The 15,942-nt window shown below is 52.6% G+C and overlaps 1 protein-coding gene across 3 annotated transcripts in view; it reads right to left on the bottom strand.

Annotated features, from left to right (window-relative positions):
- Positions 1–15,942, bottom strand: part of ABR (ABR activator of RhoGEF and GTPase) — a 179,176-nt gene that overhangs the window by 84,616 nt on the left and 78,618 nt on the right. For all 3 annotated transcript variants that reach the window (XM_001504257.7, XM_070226438.1, XM_023653177.2), the window contains exon 2: positions 8,082–8,266. In XM_001504257.7, the coding sequence (XP_001504307.4) occupies positions 8,082–8,266 (185 nt within the window). The remainder of the gene's footprint in view (positions 1–8,081; positions 8,267–15,942) is intronic.

Below are 15,942 nucleotides of genomic sequence, written 5' to 3'. Positions count from 1 at the left end.
TCTACCTTCAGTCACCAGCCTCTGCTTGAATCCTTCCGAGGACAGGAAGCTCATTACTTGTCCTACTGCTAGACAATTCTAACACTTGAAATATTCTTCTTTTTTTTTTTTGAGGAAGATTAGCCCTGAGCTAACATCTGTGGCCAATCCTCCTCTTTTTGCTGAGGAAGACTGGCCCTGAGCTAACATCCATGTCCATCTTCCTCTACTTTATATGTGGGACGCCTTCCACAGCATGGCGTGCCAAGTGGTGCCATGTCCGCACCCGGGATCCGAACTGGTGAACCCCGGGCCACCGAAGTGGAACATGCGAACTTAACCACTGCATCACGAGGCCGGCCCCTGAAATATTCTTCTTAATATTTACTCAAACCTTGTCTCATGGTAACTCTATTCTCATCCAGACCTCCAGGGCAACATAAGGTAATTTTCTTTAATTTTAATTGGGTAATACTTTCTCAACCTTCAAATGCAAAGAGTATAAAGGGCACAGAGTAAGCAGTCCCCCTCCTACTCCTGCCCCAGCCACCCTCCCTAGCAGGCTGCCCTGTGAGGACCCAGTGACTGTTGCCCTCCCCTAAGCCCTGGGGTCCTGCATCACATAACTGGTTTCATAGGAACCATCCGCCTAACGCGAAGGCCCTGACTCATCCTCCCCGGGAGACCCCACCTTGCCCGGTAAGCCTCCCGATGTCATTCCACTCACTGTCTTCTCTGAGCACCTACCTTTTCACCCTTAGTAGATGGCAAATGTCCCCAGAGAACCACTGTTCCAGACTGTCCTGCTTCCAATCTCCTTCTAGACCAGTGGTGTTCCACTGGGGCTGATTCTGTCCCCAGGAGACATCTGGCAACGTCTGGTGACATTTGTGGTCATCACAACTGGGGGTCGCTAACTGGCATCTAGCGGGTGGAGGCTGGGGATGCTGCTAAACACCTTGCAACACACAGGACAAGCTCCCACCACAGGGAACTGTCTGGCCGTTTCCCGAGCACACAGCCTGCTCTAGACATACTCCAGAACCAGAAACCAGGAGCCAAGGAGGGAGGCGGGGCGAGCATCTACCAGAGCCAGATACAGCAGGACAAGCACCATTCATCTCTATTTCCCAGCACGACCCTCCTTCCTCAGCTCATGAGCCCTGGCGGTGGGTCAGTGTCCAGCAAGGTGGGCTTAAGGGGACCACCCTCGAAGTGGGGACCAGGTAGGAAGAAGGGCAGATTACGGCCACGTGGGAAATAGCCCGAGGCAACTCTAACTTCTTTCCCAGCAACTGGGCTCCCCTCTCTGTGCCTCTCTCTTCCCAGAACCCTCCCTGGTGGCACCCTCCTTTGCCCAGCCGGAATGCCGCTGGGAGCTGGGCCACCTCTGCCAGGACTAGAGCAGGGACGGGAAGGTGCATGGGCAGCCAGAGCTGGGGGCTCCTAGGGAACTGGGTTCACATCCGGGGAGAGATTCAAATTCAACAGTGACCTCGGGAGCGTGTCCTCCATGTGGTCCAGCCCTAGGCGTTTCCACAGGTGTTATGTCACTTGGTCCTCAAATACCCCTTCCAGATGGGAGGTATTTATCCTCATTTACAAGGAAAAACAAGCCCTAAGGCTCCTGTTCTGGAGAGGTAGCGGAGGGCAGCGGTGACGAGCACCCCCCACTTACCAGCTGTGGGGCCTCAGGGGGGCTCCGTAACCTCTTTGCACTTTTGTTTCCACATCTGTAAAGTGGGGCAATGATGGTACCGACCTCCAAGGTTGTGGTGAGGACGAAATGAGTTAACATTTATAAAGTGCTATACCAGCACCCGGCGTTTAGGAGGCGCTATGAAAGTGTTTCTATTCTTCCTCTTGTTTCTGTCTCACAGGCAGGAGGGTGAGGGGTCTGTGTGGTCCTCCAGATGGAAGCAACCAGTCCCTGACCCTGTGGTGGACGGTGGACAAGAGCATCACCCCGGGAGAGAATGCGCCAGCACCCCCTAGTGGAGAAACCAGGCGACAATGACGGAAAACAGTTGTGGCTAAGAGCCAGCCTACGGGTGGGATGTGCTTTGCCCTCCCGTGCCCCAACAGAGCCCAGAGCCCAGAGGCCATCAGCCTCTGCCCATTGACGGCTCACTCCATGTGGCCAATACCTCAACGTGAGGACATTCTCAGGGGCTTTCACAGCACCTGCTTCGGGGGCAAGTTAACACATGTTGGTGTGATATGCAGGTCGGTCTGCCTCCTTGACCCGCCCCCAAAGACTCCAGGGCCTCAAGGGTAGAGAAGGGGTGTGGTCGGCTCACCCTCATGTCCACAGGGCCTGAGACCTGCAGGAGATCAACAAACCTTCACTGAATAAGTGTTTGTTTGGAAGGAGCCTTATTGTCAGATGTGAAATACATTCATGAAGTACGACCCCAGCACGCTAGCGGGGAGAGGGAGATCCCAGGCAGGCTGTGAGAGCAACAGGGATGCTGCAGGTCAGCCAGGTGTGGTGAATCAGGGAAGACCAGATCTGAGCCAGGTGTGACGGGGTGGGGGCCAGATAGGACAGGGAGGGCCAGCTGTGGGGGGGGCTGAGGGTCACAACCAGGGCACCATGTCTCCCTATTTCCTACTTACCTCCTTCTCAACTCAGACAAGCCAAGGAATCCCCCGAGCCTTAGTTTCTTCATCTACTAAATGGGGGGCTCCTCCAGGGGTGGGAGGTATCAGGCGGTAATGATACCTGTGGGCTCCTAGCATGGCACCTGGCACGCAGGAGCAGCCAGTTAATCTCCTCTTTGCAGTGGGGACCAAAGGTCTAGAAAGGGAGAAACAAGGAGCAAGCCTGCCGAGACAGGAGGTTAACACCTTGAGGAAAGTATGTCTCTGACTGCCCAGCAGCTGGAAACACGTGAGAGCACAAAGGCCATGGCAGCCGCTAACCCACCCAACCCAGGCCTCGAACACTGTCGGAGGGAGCAGACTAGGATGCACTCCCAGGTGCTCCCGGCTCTCCACGGGGCATCTCCATTCTCCTAGAAGCAACCTCCTTGTCTGCAACCTCAAATCCCAAACCCCAGGCCTTCAGAAGGGATCAAGGAAGGGAAGAGGGGGCAGCTTCATCCCCTGAGCCAGTATATGCCCTCCCACCCTCCTCCCTGGCCGCCCAGTGGTGCTTGGTTCAATTCCACAAACACCAAGTGACCACCCCTTGGTGCCTGGGAGCTGCTGATGGGGACCATGGAGACGATCGGGGATCTGGGCTCCCGATCTTGCAGGGCAGACATGGCCACTAGTAACGGTGCACAATTCCCACACAGCCAAGGGCTCAGCGACGGCTGTCAAAGGTTCACAGGGATGTGGTGTCTGAGCAGACCTGGTGGTACTGCACAGGTCCCAGCATCAGAAAGACCTGAATTTAAATAAATCTCTGGCCCCGCTGGCAGGTCTTGGGCAAAGTATGTCACCTCTCTGAGCTTCAGTTTCCCCAGTTGTTAAATGATGGTCACTGCACCTGCCCCATAGGCTTGTGGAGGGCCTTCAATGAGACAACCCATGGAAAAGGCTGTGATGAGGAGGAGGAGGGGGAGGAAGATGAGAACAACATGGTGATCGTTTCAACTCTCTCCCATGCTTATCTGTGGATTTTCCTGCTGGCTGGAGTCTGAACCCCTGAATTCAGCCTTTTATTAGACACCCTTTGACCTGCCTCTGGGTACCACAGGAACTCACGATGAGTTTGACATTGAGCAGTCCCCACTAACATGTGCACAGACTTTACCATTTACAAAGTGCTCGGCCTAACGCCATCTCATGGAAGCCTCATGACAGCTGTGTGAGGTCAGGAGGGAGGAAATGCTCAGTATCTTCACTTTACAAATGAACAAACTGGAGCTCAGAGAGGGTGAGTGACATCCCTCATGTCACACAGCTAAAGTGGCAGCACTGAGACAACACCCAGATCTTCTCTCTGCTTTGTGGCTCCATTTTACTGCACCTCTGAGAGGGGAGACAGAGAAGTCTATTTCATATGGGGAACAAGTTTTCTATGAGACCAAGGTCCTGGCAGAGGAACGTGTGCTCCCACTTGTCAGCTAAGATTGAGAGTCCCTACACCTCCGTCCCAGGGTGAAACCAGGCACCCAGTTGAACTGAGCTCCCAGTGGTCCGTGGCCCTGGCCCCGCCAGGAGCTCTGCTCAGCCTGGGCAGGGGGAGAGTAAGGGGTCTGCAGGGCAGGCCTTCAGGTTTCGCCTTGATATCTCAGTGGGCTGCCTAGCTGGGGCACAGCTAAGACAAGAGCAGCAGGGCAAGGCTGTAGGGCATGCTGGGGAGCGAGGAGCATGTGTCATGCCAACCCCACAGATACCTGCTTCAGCCAGGCTACCACACCTGGCAGGACTGATCCAACGCCAGAAAGGAGGCTGCAGAAGCAGACTGAGTTGTTGTCCAGCAAATATTAGAGCGGGTCCTGGCAATGCTCCGGGCTCCCCATCCCTCTAAAAGCTGGCGAGAAGAGTCTTGTGGGCCCCCATCACCAAGGCCTGTGCACCCACAGTGAGCCAGGCCCAATGCTGCGGACCTCCCCTGAGCTATCCAGGTCCGTCCCCTCAACAACCCTTCAGATAGTTAGCCCTATTTAGAGATGAGGAAACCGAGGCTCAGAGGGGTTATGAGACTCATCCAAAGTGTAACAGCTGGAGAATAGCCTATACTCCTCTATCCAAAGCTCATGTCCCTCCATTCTGCTGGGAGATTAAGACTGTGATGGTTAATTTTATGTGTCAGGGGCCGGCCCCATGGCCGAGTGGTTAAGTTCGCGCACTCTGCTTCAGCGGTCCAGAGTTTCGCAGGTTCAGATCCTGGGTACAGACACGGCACCACTCATCAGGCCATGCTGAGGCAGCGTCCCACATAGCACAACCAGAAGGACCTACAACTAGAATATACAACTATGTACCGGGGGGCTTTGGGGAGAAGAAGAAGAAGAAAAACAGAAGACTGGCAACAGATATTAGCTCAGGTGCCAATCTTTAAAAAAAAAATTTTATGTGTTGGGGCCGGCCCCGTGGCCGAGTGGTTAAGTTCGCGCACTCCGCTTTGGCGGCCCAGGGTTTTGCCGGTTCGGATCCTGGGCACGGACATGGCACTGCTCATCGAGCCATGCTGAGGTGGCGTCCCACATGCCACAACTAGAAGGACCCACAACTAAAAATATACAACTGTGTACGGGGGGGCTTTGGGGAGAAAAAGGAAAAATAAAATCTTAATTAAAAAAACTTTATGCGTCAACCTGACTGGGCCAGAGGTGCTCAGGCATTTGGCCAAATGTTATTCTGGGTGTGTCTGTGAGGGTGTTTCTGGATGAGATTAACACTTGAATCAGCTGATGGAGTAAAGCAGCTTGCTCTCCCCAATGTGGGTGGGCCTTGTCTAATCAATTGAAGACCCAAATAGAACAAAAAGGCTGAGTAAGAGGGACACTCCTCCTGCCTGACTGTTGAACTGCAACATAAGTCTTTTCCAGCCTTCAGACTCAGACTGGAGCCACACCTCAGCTCTCCTGGGTGTCCAGCTTGCTGACTACAGATCTTGGGGACTTCTCAGCCTCCATAATCAAGTGAGCTAACTCGTTATAATAAATTTCTCTCTCTCTCTCTTTCTGCATCCTATTGATTCTGTTTCTCTGGAGAACTCTGACTAACAAAAACTTAGGCTTCCAGGCACAAGTTGGCTGCACATTTGGGTGTGGAATGCCCCCGCTGTCAGAGGCCAGATATCCGAATATCTAGAACAATCATCTGATTTGGTCCAAAAGTCCCCTTGGTTCCCAAGGCCACAACAGGAAGCCTGGCAGGGAGGGGAACTGCCTGGCCAAGTGAACAGAGCCAAGTAGCAGAAACCTTGGTTTTTTCTTTTTTGTTTTTAAACTGAAACACCTCCAAGGCTCAGGAAGAGGTGTGTCGACTCTGTCCAGCACCCCAATGTAAACAGCAATACTTGTGGAGTCCACTAGATGGGGCCAGTGACACAGCAGAAAGGGCAGAAATGCAACTCCAGCTGGGAAAGTGGGCAGACAGGGGCTGCATGGAACTGGAGTCTCTGCTGGGATCCCCAGGTGGATAAATGCTCCCCACCCCTAACTTGCATGACTTCCGGCCAATGGTGTAAACATCCATCCTGGGGTCCCCAAGCACTTTAGTCAGTTGTCACTGTAGCATCTCTGGATTTCAAAGTCATTAAACCAAGTCATTCCCTCGTGAGCCACCGAGCAAAACGGGCAGCCACAAAATGAAGTAAGTCACTGCCCCGAAGTCTCAGAGCTCCAGGCAGGGTGCATCTCCTCGTTATGCCTGCAACCTGTTTCACTGCAGTAAGAACCTGACAGCACTTTCTATGATGGAATCTAGAAATCAATGGACAAGCACCCCAGCGAGGTAGTCACGTGGTGAGAGAAGGAAAGAGGGCAGGAAGCAAGGAGGAAGGCAGAGAGGGGAGAAGGAAATAGCAAAGACGCTTTTCTCTTCAGCAAGCAGCTCTATTTGGCCACATGTTGTCAAGGCTCAGCCAGCATCCTGGCCCTGTGTCGGGTCCTACGGTGAATCTTGCTGCACCTGCTCACAGCAGGCTAACAGCTAAGGCCCCTGGGGGGTCGCTGAGCCCTGTTGTGGTCAGAGACCCAAAGGCAGAGATGGGAACCAAGAGTTTTCTCCTTGCTTCCCCTGGTTGGCCTTAGTTCAGGTCCCAGAATGCCTTCTTCTCTATCAGTGGCAAAAATCTTGCCCTGCATGTCCAAGATAGCTGTCACTCACCTGCCACCCTTCCTTAGGACGACATGGCAACACCACAGACTGCCGGCTGTGGGGGGCCTGAACCTCACCAACACCCTTGCCCATCCCCTCCATCTCCCACCTGCCCCCAACCATCCCTTCCCAAACTCACACTGCCTGGCAGCCACCAGGCTCTGCCTCGGCCTCTGTTGCCACGGCAACAATGTGGCTTCCCCCAAGTGGGAAGCCTGTTGCCAAGGCCCTTGTTGCCAAAGGCTATAACAGCCACCCTGGTGTGTGAAGGGGGGTAAGAGCTCTGTGGAGGGTGGCCAAGGAGGTTGGCAGGGAAGGAAGTGGGGGTTCTCAAGGAACAGTAGAGTCCAGTCAGCCCCCCAGCTGGAGTGGGGGGTGCTGGGCCGTGCAGGAGGGGAACAGTATCTCACAGCATCTTAGTGACTGCTCCTCGGGGTATAAGAGAGAAGAAAGGGGAGCCCCATAAGACACACATGAACAAGCCCTCCACCAAGCGGGACCGGGCAACTCCAAGCCCCCGAAATGGAGGAACAGCTTTGATTCTCCTCAATTCCAGAAAAACAGCCCCCAGGAACCTCTCTGTCTTACCAGCTTGTGTGTCTCCGACACACGTGCACACAAGCTGGGGCCCAGGCAGAGCCAGTCCCTGTGGCCAGGAACAGCAGGAATTACAAGGATTGCAAACCTCCACACATTGCTATCCCCCGGCTTGTCTCAGTGCACATACTTAATATTCCTTGTCGAACGCTTCTCTTTGGAGCAGAGCTCCTATCAGCAGACAAGAGGAGAGGTGGAAATCATTCGGGCTCAGGGTCAACAGAGAAGGCTGGACAGGGCCCTTGGTCCTCAGCGAATGCTACAGAAGCAGCTCACTCTGCCCCACAGTGAGTACTGAGGGCAGCCTTGGTTTGCTGAGCCAGCATCTGTACATTTACAGCCCACAGGTCACATATGCAGCCACTGCCCAGCTCAGGCCCAGAGAGCTTCTTCCCTCCCCAAGGCCCCATCCTGCTAGAGAGGGGCTGAAAGCAGAAGTGAGGGTGTCCTGGAGGCAGGGGGAGCAGATGGCCAGTAGAGGAGGCAGAGATAGGTGCAGGGCTGGTAGAGAGAGCAGCAGGTGGGGGTTGGGGGAGGGGGCAACCTAGTCTGAGGGGGCCCAGGGCTGGAAGGAGATGATGAGTGTACCAAGAACAGCCAGGTCCAAATTTCCCCTAGCAGTGTCCCAAGCTGAGCCTGGCCCACGACATCCATGCATGCCTACCCACCCTCCTCAAAAGCCCCCTCCCCCCAAACCCAGAAGGAAAAGCAGGTGTACCTACCCCAGGTGCCAGCCCCTCGGGTGGAGTGGGGGAGATGCTGTCCCCGCCGCCCTGGCTACGGGCGCTGAGCTGGGGTGACATGGTGGGTGACTCGTCGATGTACGGCATGGTCTCCGAGCCCTCCGGGGGCCCCTTCTGCTCCTCATTCCCCTCTCCGTCGTAGTCGTCTGCCCCGTAGCTGAAGTCTGAGACAAGGAACAAGAAAGGCCACTGAGAGTCCTCCACGAGGGCTGCCAGGGACTTGTAGCGCAGTGGGCGCCGGCGCCGGCCCCCAGCTGCCATGCCCCCGGCCGCACCATCCACGGCCCGGCCCAGGCAGGGGTGCGTGGGGCCCGGGCCTCGTGAGGGGCTGGGGAGCACCACAGGCACCGGGCGCTGCAGTTCAGGGGCTGCTGGGAGCCGGGGAAGAGCGGCTCTGCTGCTGCCACCGGCTTAATCGCATGCCAGTCGCATATCTGGAGCTGCTGTTTCTTTTGCTTCCTGCCTAATTCCAAGTCTAAAAATTAGCAGTGGGAGCAGGAGGCAGGATGCTTCCAACTCTCCTCTCTGAGTCACCATTTTGCTTTTTATAGGGAATAAGGAGGTGGGGGCGGGCCAAGCGATGTCACTTCCTGAGCCCCTCCTCCTTGGGTACCATTTGTACACTGAGCCCGATGCCTGGGGCCGGGGGGGGGGGGGGGTGTTGAAAAACTGCACCCGAGGGAGCCCTCACCCCTCAGAACAAGGCCCCATGCAGGATGGAGCCCAAGGCTGGCAGAGCGTGGGCGAGAAGGTGGCACCGAGGCCTGGCAGGGACACAATCGAACAGCAGACTCCTCAGAAGCCGGCACTTATTTCTATAATTTCAAAGTAGGCTTCCTTTGGAGAAGGAGGGAAGAGAAGGCCACAGGGAAGTCAAGCTGCCGTTAACCCCCTTGGCACTGCCAGCACTACTTAGGCCCCAGGGCCCACGCACAGACACCCCCTCCCAGGGACAAGCAGATCAGGCCTATGGGGGGTGCAGGGCAGCACCTCAGAAAGGCCCCCAGTCAAACCCCACCAGTAGGGTCTCTCCTGCAGCTGCGTGAGGGACCCTCCTGCTACCCTGCATCCTCCTGGCTGGGCCTGTCCCATCGTCTGCTCAGATATCACTTCCTCCAGGAAGTCCTCCCTGGTGCCCCTGCTCAGAACTCCTACAGCACATGGCCTTCCAGTGCCCCCGTTGATCCAGCCCTTTCGTCCCTGAGACCCCGGGGCAGGAAGTGGGTGTCTCAGTCATGGCCGTGTGCCCAGCACTCACGGGCTGACATGCGGCAGGACCTCGGGAAATGTGTGTGGAGTGAATGAATGAGCAGAGGAATTCACTGTCCCTCTCAGGTCTGAGGCTGGAGCCAAGTTCTCCACAGGGCCCTGGCTCCTCCCCCTCTGTCACAACACACCAGCCCCCGGGCAGCCCAAGAATGGTGTCAACGGGTCACCAGGGCGCCCGGCCACAGCTACGCTCAGTCCAATCTGGCCCTTTGGCAGCCGAGAGCTTTCCCCGGCCTCGCTGCACCTGGTCCTGCAGACTTCCTCTGCAGTCTCCATGCTGACAGCCCATTAAGCTGTCAGGGGACATGGCTATTTTTCCCCAGGACAGGCATGCACATGAAGAGCCACAGAACCGAGGGATCCAGCCACTGAGATGTGTGCACGCCACACACCTGGGAAATAGGGCCCACTGCCCCGGAGGGCCCAGGGCTTATGTCTGAGGGAGGCTGGCAGGGGGCGAGCCGACTCTGCTATTTCTGGGGCGGGAGCAGGGAAGAGGAGCAACAGCACCCAGTCTGCCCGGGTCTGGTACTGTGAGCAGGCCTGGCTGTTTGGTGAGACCTACTCACTTTGGAGAAGCACGAGGAGGGAACGAGAGGTCACGTTAACCCGCCCTCTCTCCTCCAGGAGGCTCCAGGCTGTCCCATGAGGGCATGGAGTCAAGGCCAGGGGAGTGACCTGCGGTGGACCCTGGCCTGGCCAACAGTTCAGACTCCAGCAGCCCATGCTGACTCTCCCGTGCACTAAACAATTCCCAGGACCCACAGGACCAGATGCCTCACTCTCCAGACATTTCCCAAGAGCAGGCGTGGAGGGGACCACAGGGAAGGTGGCGTAGATGGCCTCTACGGCACAGCCTGGAGCTGCCTGGGCCCCGGCAGGGCGGGAAGGTCTCTGCCAGCCTTCCTCCAAGTGTGCACAATTCATCCCTGTCAGAGAGGCAGCCACGGGCCCGCATCTCCTGCTCCTCTCAACCCAGCCACGCCTGTGAGGCTGTTCTTTCCCCGATTTACAGACAAGGCCATTGAGTCTCAGAGAGGTTTACACAGAAAGACTTGAACTCAGGTCCGTCTGTCTGTCTCCAAATGCCATCTTCTCCCTCTGAATCTCACTAACCCTCCAGAGAAATCTCCTTCTGCAGGCTTCCTTGTCGGAGGAGGCTGACCAAAGAGGGGGAGGGAAGGATGCCTGAGATGGAGGTGCCAGCCACAGGAGGGGGGGCCCAGGAGTAGAGGAGGGGGCCACAGAGACCTCTGCCAATGTTCTAGATACTTTCCCTTTCATTCCCACCCTCCACAAAACCCTCACAGCCCAGGCAGTCGGTCAGAGACCCAGGAGACCCCTACCAGGAAAAGAGATACAGAAAAAGACAGAGAAACCAACCCTCAGAGAAGGAAGGAGCCCTGGGGACTCAGGAGGATGGAAATCTTCCAAGCAGAGGCTTCAGCTTATGAAAGGCCACACACAGAAAGGACAAGTGGACCATGGCATGGCCACCAAGTCTCGAAAGAGAAAAGGCAGGGGAGGCTGCTGACAGCCAAGATCCATTTCCCCTCCTAGTAACAGAAGTCTCATTATACTTGGAGTGGCAGTGTGCCCAGTGGCTAGTTACAAGACTACTTTTCCTAGTGGAGGGGGCCATGTGATTAAGTTCTGGCCAATGAGATGTTAAGTGGATATGTGTGGAAGTTTGAGGAAGGCTGCTAAAAGAGATGGTTTCAGCTAGAAGGTATAATTCTTTTTCCCCCTCCATGCTTTCTCCTTCTGTTGCCAGTTTGGAAAGCAGATGGGATGGCTGGAGCTTCAGCAGCCATATTGAACCATGTGGTGACTTTGAGGCTAGAAGCCAGTGCTGAAGACAGCTGAGCAAAAAGCCAGGAGCCTGGGCTGGTGATGGCACAATGAGCCACCAAACCACCCCAGGACTGTCTACTTCTGGATTTCTTTTACATGACAGAAAAAAAATGCCTACGTTATTTAAACCAGTGCTAGTTTTTATGTTATATGCAGTCAAACCTAATTGTAACTGATCCAGATGGTTTTCCTTGACGTCCTGTCTGGGTGCTTTTCCTACTGCCTTCACTCTTCCTTCTAAGTCTCCTTGGTGGAATCCTTTTTCTCTGCCCACTCCTTAAAAACTGGTATTCCTTAACATCCTTACAACAGAATACTGCTCAGCAATAGAAAGGGACAAAGTACTGATACACGCAACAGCAGAAATAACTCTTACAGATTGATGCTGAGTGAAAGAAGCCAGACACAAAAGAGCTCGTCCTCTACGATTCCACCTACATTAAGCTCTAAAACAGACAGAACTAACTGATGACTGAAAAAAAAAAGAAAGAAGATAGTGGTTGCCTCTGGGTGTGGGGTGAGGACAGGAGTGGACTGTAAGGGGCACAGGGAGCTTTCTGGGGTGATGGAAATGGTCTGTATCTTGACAGGGACTTGGGGTACACTGGTGGATGCCTTCATCAAAATTCATCAACCAGCACACTTAAGATTAACCCATTTCACTAAATATTGAACTCTAGTTAAATGATACGCATGCGGAAGTGTTGAAGCAAAGAGCCCTGATGTTTGTAACTTACTCTGAAACACACAAAAACCCAAATGGATCTGTGATGCTCAGACAGGTGGACAGATGTGCGATAAAGCAAGTGCAGAAAAACGGCAATTATGGACTCTAGGTGGTGGGTACCTGGGTGTTCACTGGGTAACTCTTTAAACTTTTAGGTATGTTGGAAAATTTTCATAATAAAATGATGGGAAAAAATTAGTGTTTCCCAGGCTTCTGTCACCCCTATTCTATTCCCCTCTCCCAAACTTTATTTCCACTCCAGGGAGAGGTCTGGGCCGCAGACCCATCTCTCTGATTGTTTCCCGGACATCTCCACCCTCAGGAACCTCAGATCCACCCTTCCCTGGAGTTAACATCCTAGATCGCTCAAGTCAGAAGCCCAGGAGCCACTGCATATTCCTTCCTCTTCCTGCTCCTCGTCTCCTACACCCTGAAACGTTCCCACTGCCCCTCCTGCTCCCCACCTTCACCAACTCTTGTGTGGACAATTCCAACACTCTCTCCCCACAACAGCCAGACCAAATCTGATTCTATTCCTCCTCTGTTCAAAATTCAACAGTTCCCCATTCACTTCAAGGGTACAGCCCAAACTCCTCAGCTGGAGGCCCTTCATGCACCTGATTTTACCTTTACAGGGTCATATTCTGCTGCCTTGTAATATCAGACATCTTCTAGGTCCCTGTAGTGGGTTGAATAGTAGCCTCCTAAAAAATATGTCCAGGGGCCGGCCCGGTGGCGCAGTGGTTAAGTGCACACATTCTGCTTTGGGAGCCGGGGGGTTGCCAGTTCGGGTCCCGGGTGCAGACATGGCACCACTTGGCAAACCATGCTGTGGTAGGTGTCCCACATATAAAGTAGAGGAAGATGGGCACGGATGTTAGCTCAGGGCCAGTCTTCCTCAGCAAAAACAGGAGGATTGGCAGATGTTAGCTCAGGGCCAGTCTTCCTCAGCAAAAAGAGGAGGACTGGCAACAGTTAGCTCAGGGCTAATCTTCCTCAAAAAAAAAAAAATGTCCAGATCCTAACCTTGGTACCTATGAATGTGACCTTATTTGTGAAAAAGGTATTTGCAGACGTAATTAAGGATCTCTAGATGAGATTATTCTAGGTTAACTGAGTGGGTCCTCAATCTGATGACATGTCCTTATAGGGAACAGAAGGGGAGAAGACACAGACTCACGGAAGAAGGCCATGTGAAGATGGAGGCAGAGATTGCAATTATGCTGCCACAAGCCAAGGCATGCCTGGAGCCACCAGAAGTCACAAAAGGGAAGTTAGAATTCTCTTCCTAGAGCCTTGCGAAGGAGCATAGCCCTGCCAACACCTTGATTTTGGACTCTGGCCTCCAGACCGTGAGAACATAAGTTTCTGTTGTTTTAAGCCATCGAGTTCGTGGTCATTTTTTAATGACAGCCCTATGAAATTCATATAGTCCCCAAAGACGCAACACTGTTTCTCCCCTCTGGATCTTTGCACATGCTGTTTCTATACTCAGAACATCCTCCTCAGCCTTTGTCCACCCACTGAAATCCTACTTAGCCTTCAAATCCAGCTCAGATGCATCCTCTCCTATGAACCTCCTTGTCTCCTGAATATATAAAGCACTTTTGCAAACCAATAAGAACAAGATGAATACATCAACTTTCTAAGTGAGGAAGAGAAATGAACAGAATATTAAAAGGAGAACTACCAAAGCCCAATGAGCCTATTTTTAAAAAATGTTAACCTCACTTGTAATCAAAGAAAATGCACACTTCTATTTTTTGCAGTTTCCTATCAAATCAGTAAGAATTAAAAAAAAAATACCCAAAGTCATCAGGGAACAGCTACATGTACTCTTGAAGGGTATACACAACTGGCACAACTTTTCTGGAATCCATCTGGTAGCCAGTAATCAAAAGCTTTAATGGGGGCTGGCCCCGTGGCCGAGTGGTTAAGTTCACGTGCTCCGCTGCAGGTGGCCCAGGGTTTCACCGGTTCAAATCCTGGGCGCGGACATGGCACCGCTCATCAGGCCATGCTGAGGCGGCGTCCCACATGCTACAGCTAGAAGGACCCACAACTAAAAATATGCAACCATGTACTGGGGGGATTTGAGGAGAAAAAGCAGAAAAAAAAAAAAAGAAGAAGATTGGTAACAGTTGTTAGCTCAGGTAGCAATCATTTTTTTAAAAAAAAAGCTTTAATGGCTGGTACAGCTTTTAATCCGACATAATCCAAGACTGTGTCCTGAGAAATTAATTATAAATGTACACAAAAATAAAGTTACAAGGTTATTAATTACAGGGCTGTTAACGATTTTGAAATATTAAAAACAACTTAAATGATTAATTATAGGGACTTGGTTGAGTAAATTATGGTCTTTCTCCAAGATCGACTTCTATGTAGCCATTAAAAATTATATGGATGATGTACAGCATCTTATTGAGTTAAAAATGGAAATTAATAACAGTATGTACAGTATGCTACTATGTTGAAAAAAATTAAATTATCTGTATGTACATAGAATAAAGCCTGCAAGGCAACAACACAAAACAAGTATAGAGCATTCAGATTCTGGGAATTTGAAAGAAATGAATACACGGTCTCTGCTCTCTAGGACACTAGCAGATGTTGTTTGTTTCCTACCCAATGTCCATTCCCCCTTCCTCCCTGCTTACCTTACCCTGGCTTTATATGAGGCGGCAGTCCCACTCAAGATACTGACTTTCTCTGCCTCTCTTGCAACTAGGAGTGGCCATTTGACATCGTTCTGGTCAATGAGACTCAAGTGAAATATTCTGGGGCCTCTGGCATGGTCTTTCATAATTAAAAAGGTACTTCTCACCTTAAACTCAGATGTGATAACCGGAGCTACGGTGGCCACATTGCTGCCATGAGGAAATGATCAAGAAAGAACAGAGACACTTCCCTTATGCTGTTGAGCTGCTCAGCTACACTAGAAACAGCCCACTTCATTTTTTGCTAAGTAGGAAATATAAGCCCCTATATGGTGGATTTTCCACCACTTAAAAAGAACACATTCAGGGGCCAGCCCAGTGGCACAGTGGTTAAAGTGTACATGCTCCACTTTGGTGGCCTGGGGTTCACGGGTTCAGACCCCAGGCGTGGACCTACACACTGCTCATCAAGCCATGCTGTGGCAGGTGTCCCACATACAAAGTAGAAGAAGATAGGCACAGACGTTAACTCAGGGCCAATCTTCCCCAATCTCCCCCCCCCCCCCAAAAAAGGAACACATTCTTAAGTAGTACTCTTACAGCCCAGTAAGCAATAAAACATCCTAGATGCTGTGACAGACATACCTCCCAGGCACAGCAAGGCAGAGAGCAACAGGGGGTATGAGGGGATGGCTAGAAGGTCTTGGGTGATACTCAAAGGGAGGTGGTTTACCACTGTGGCTAAGAGCGATGACCCGGGGGTGGCATAGCCTGGTTTCCAATCCAGGCTCCGTCGCTTCCTAACCTCTCCGTGCTCAGAAGAGTGCCTGGCACAAGGCAGCCACTTATAAATGGACGGTGGTTAAACGAATGAATGTGAAAGAGGAAGACGAAGGGACCGAGTGCCCAGGGCTGCTGCGAGGATTAAACCGGGTAACGCACGCAAAGCACTTAGCACATAGTAAGCACCCAATAAATCTTAGCTGCTATTATTAATATTATTAATTGAATCTTGAAAGATGTGTGGGTGCTTGCCAGGTGGATGGGGGATGGGAGCAGAGTTCTAGGCAACGAAAAGAGGCTTGGCAAAGGCACAGAGTGTGAAATAGCAGGGTCCCTTAAGGGGACTATAAATAGCCTGGCATGGCTAGAACACTGAGTGAGCAGGGGGTGAGATGCAGACAGCACTGGTGGGCACGGACAGCCTCATGAGCCGAGCTAAGACTTAGGCAGGACCCAGTGGGGACCACCAATTTGGACCATTACCTTCTGTGGGGTCCTGCCAGCCACATCATTGCCGAGCGTCACTAACTTTAGATCATTCTTCCCG

The sequence above is a fragment of the Equus caballus genome, chromosome 11 (genome assembly GCF_041296265.1).
Source record: "Equus caballus isolate H_3958 breed thoroughbred chromosome 11, TB-T2T, whole genome shotgun sequence".
NCBI lineage: Eukaryota > Metazoa > Chordata > Mammalia > Perissodactyla > Equidae > Equus > Equus caballus.
The sequence above is the reverse complement of the archived record's forward strand: the minus strand, read 5'-3'. Positions and strand labels throughout refer to the sequence as shown.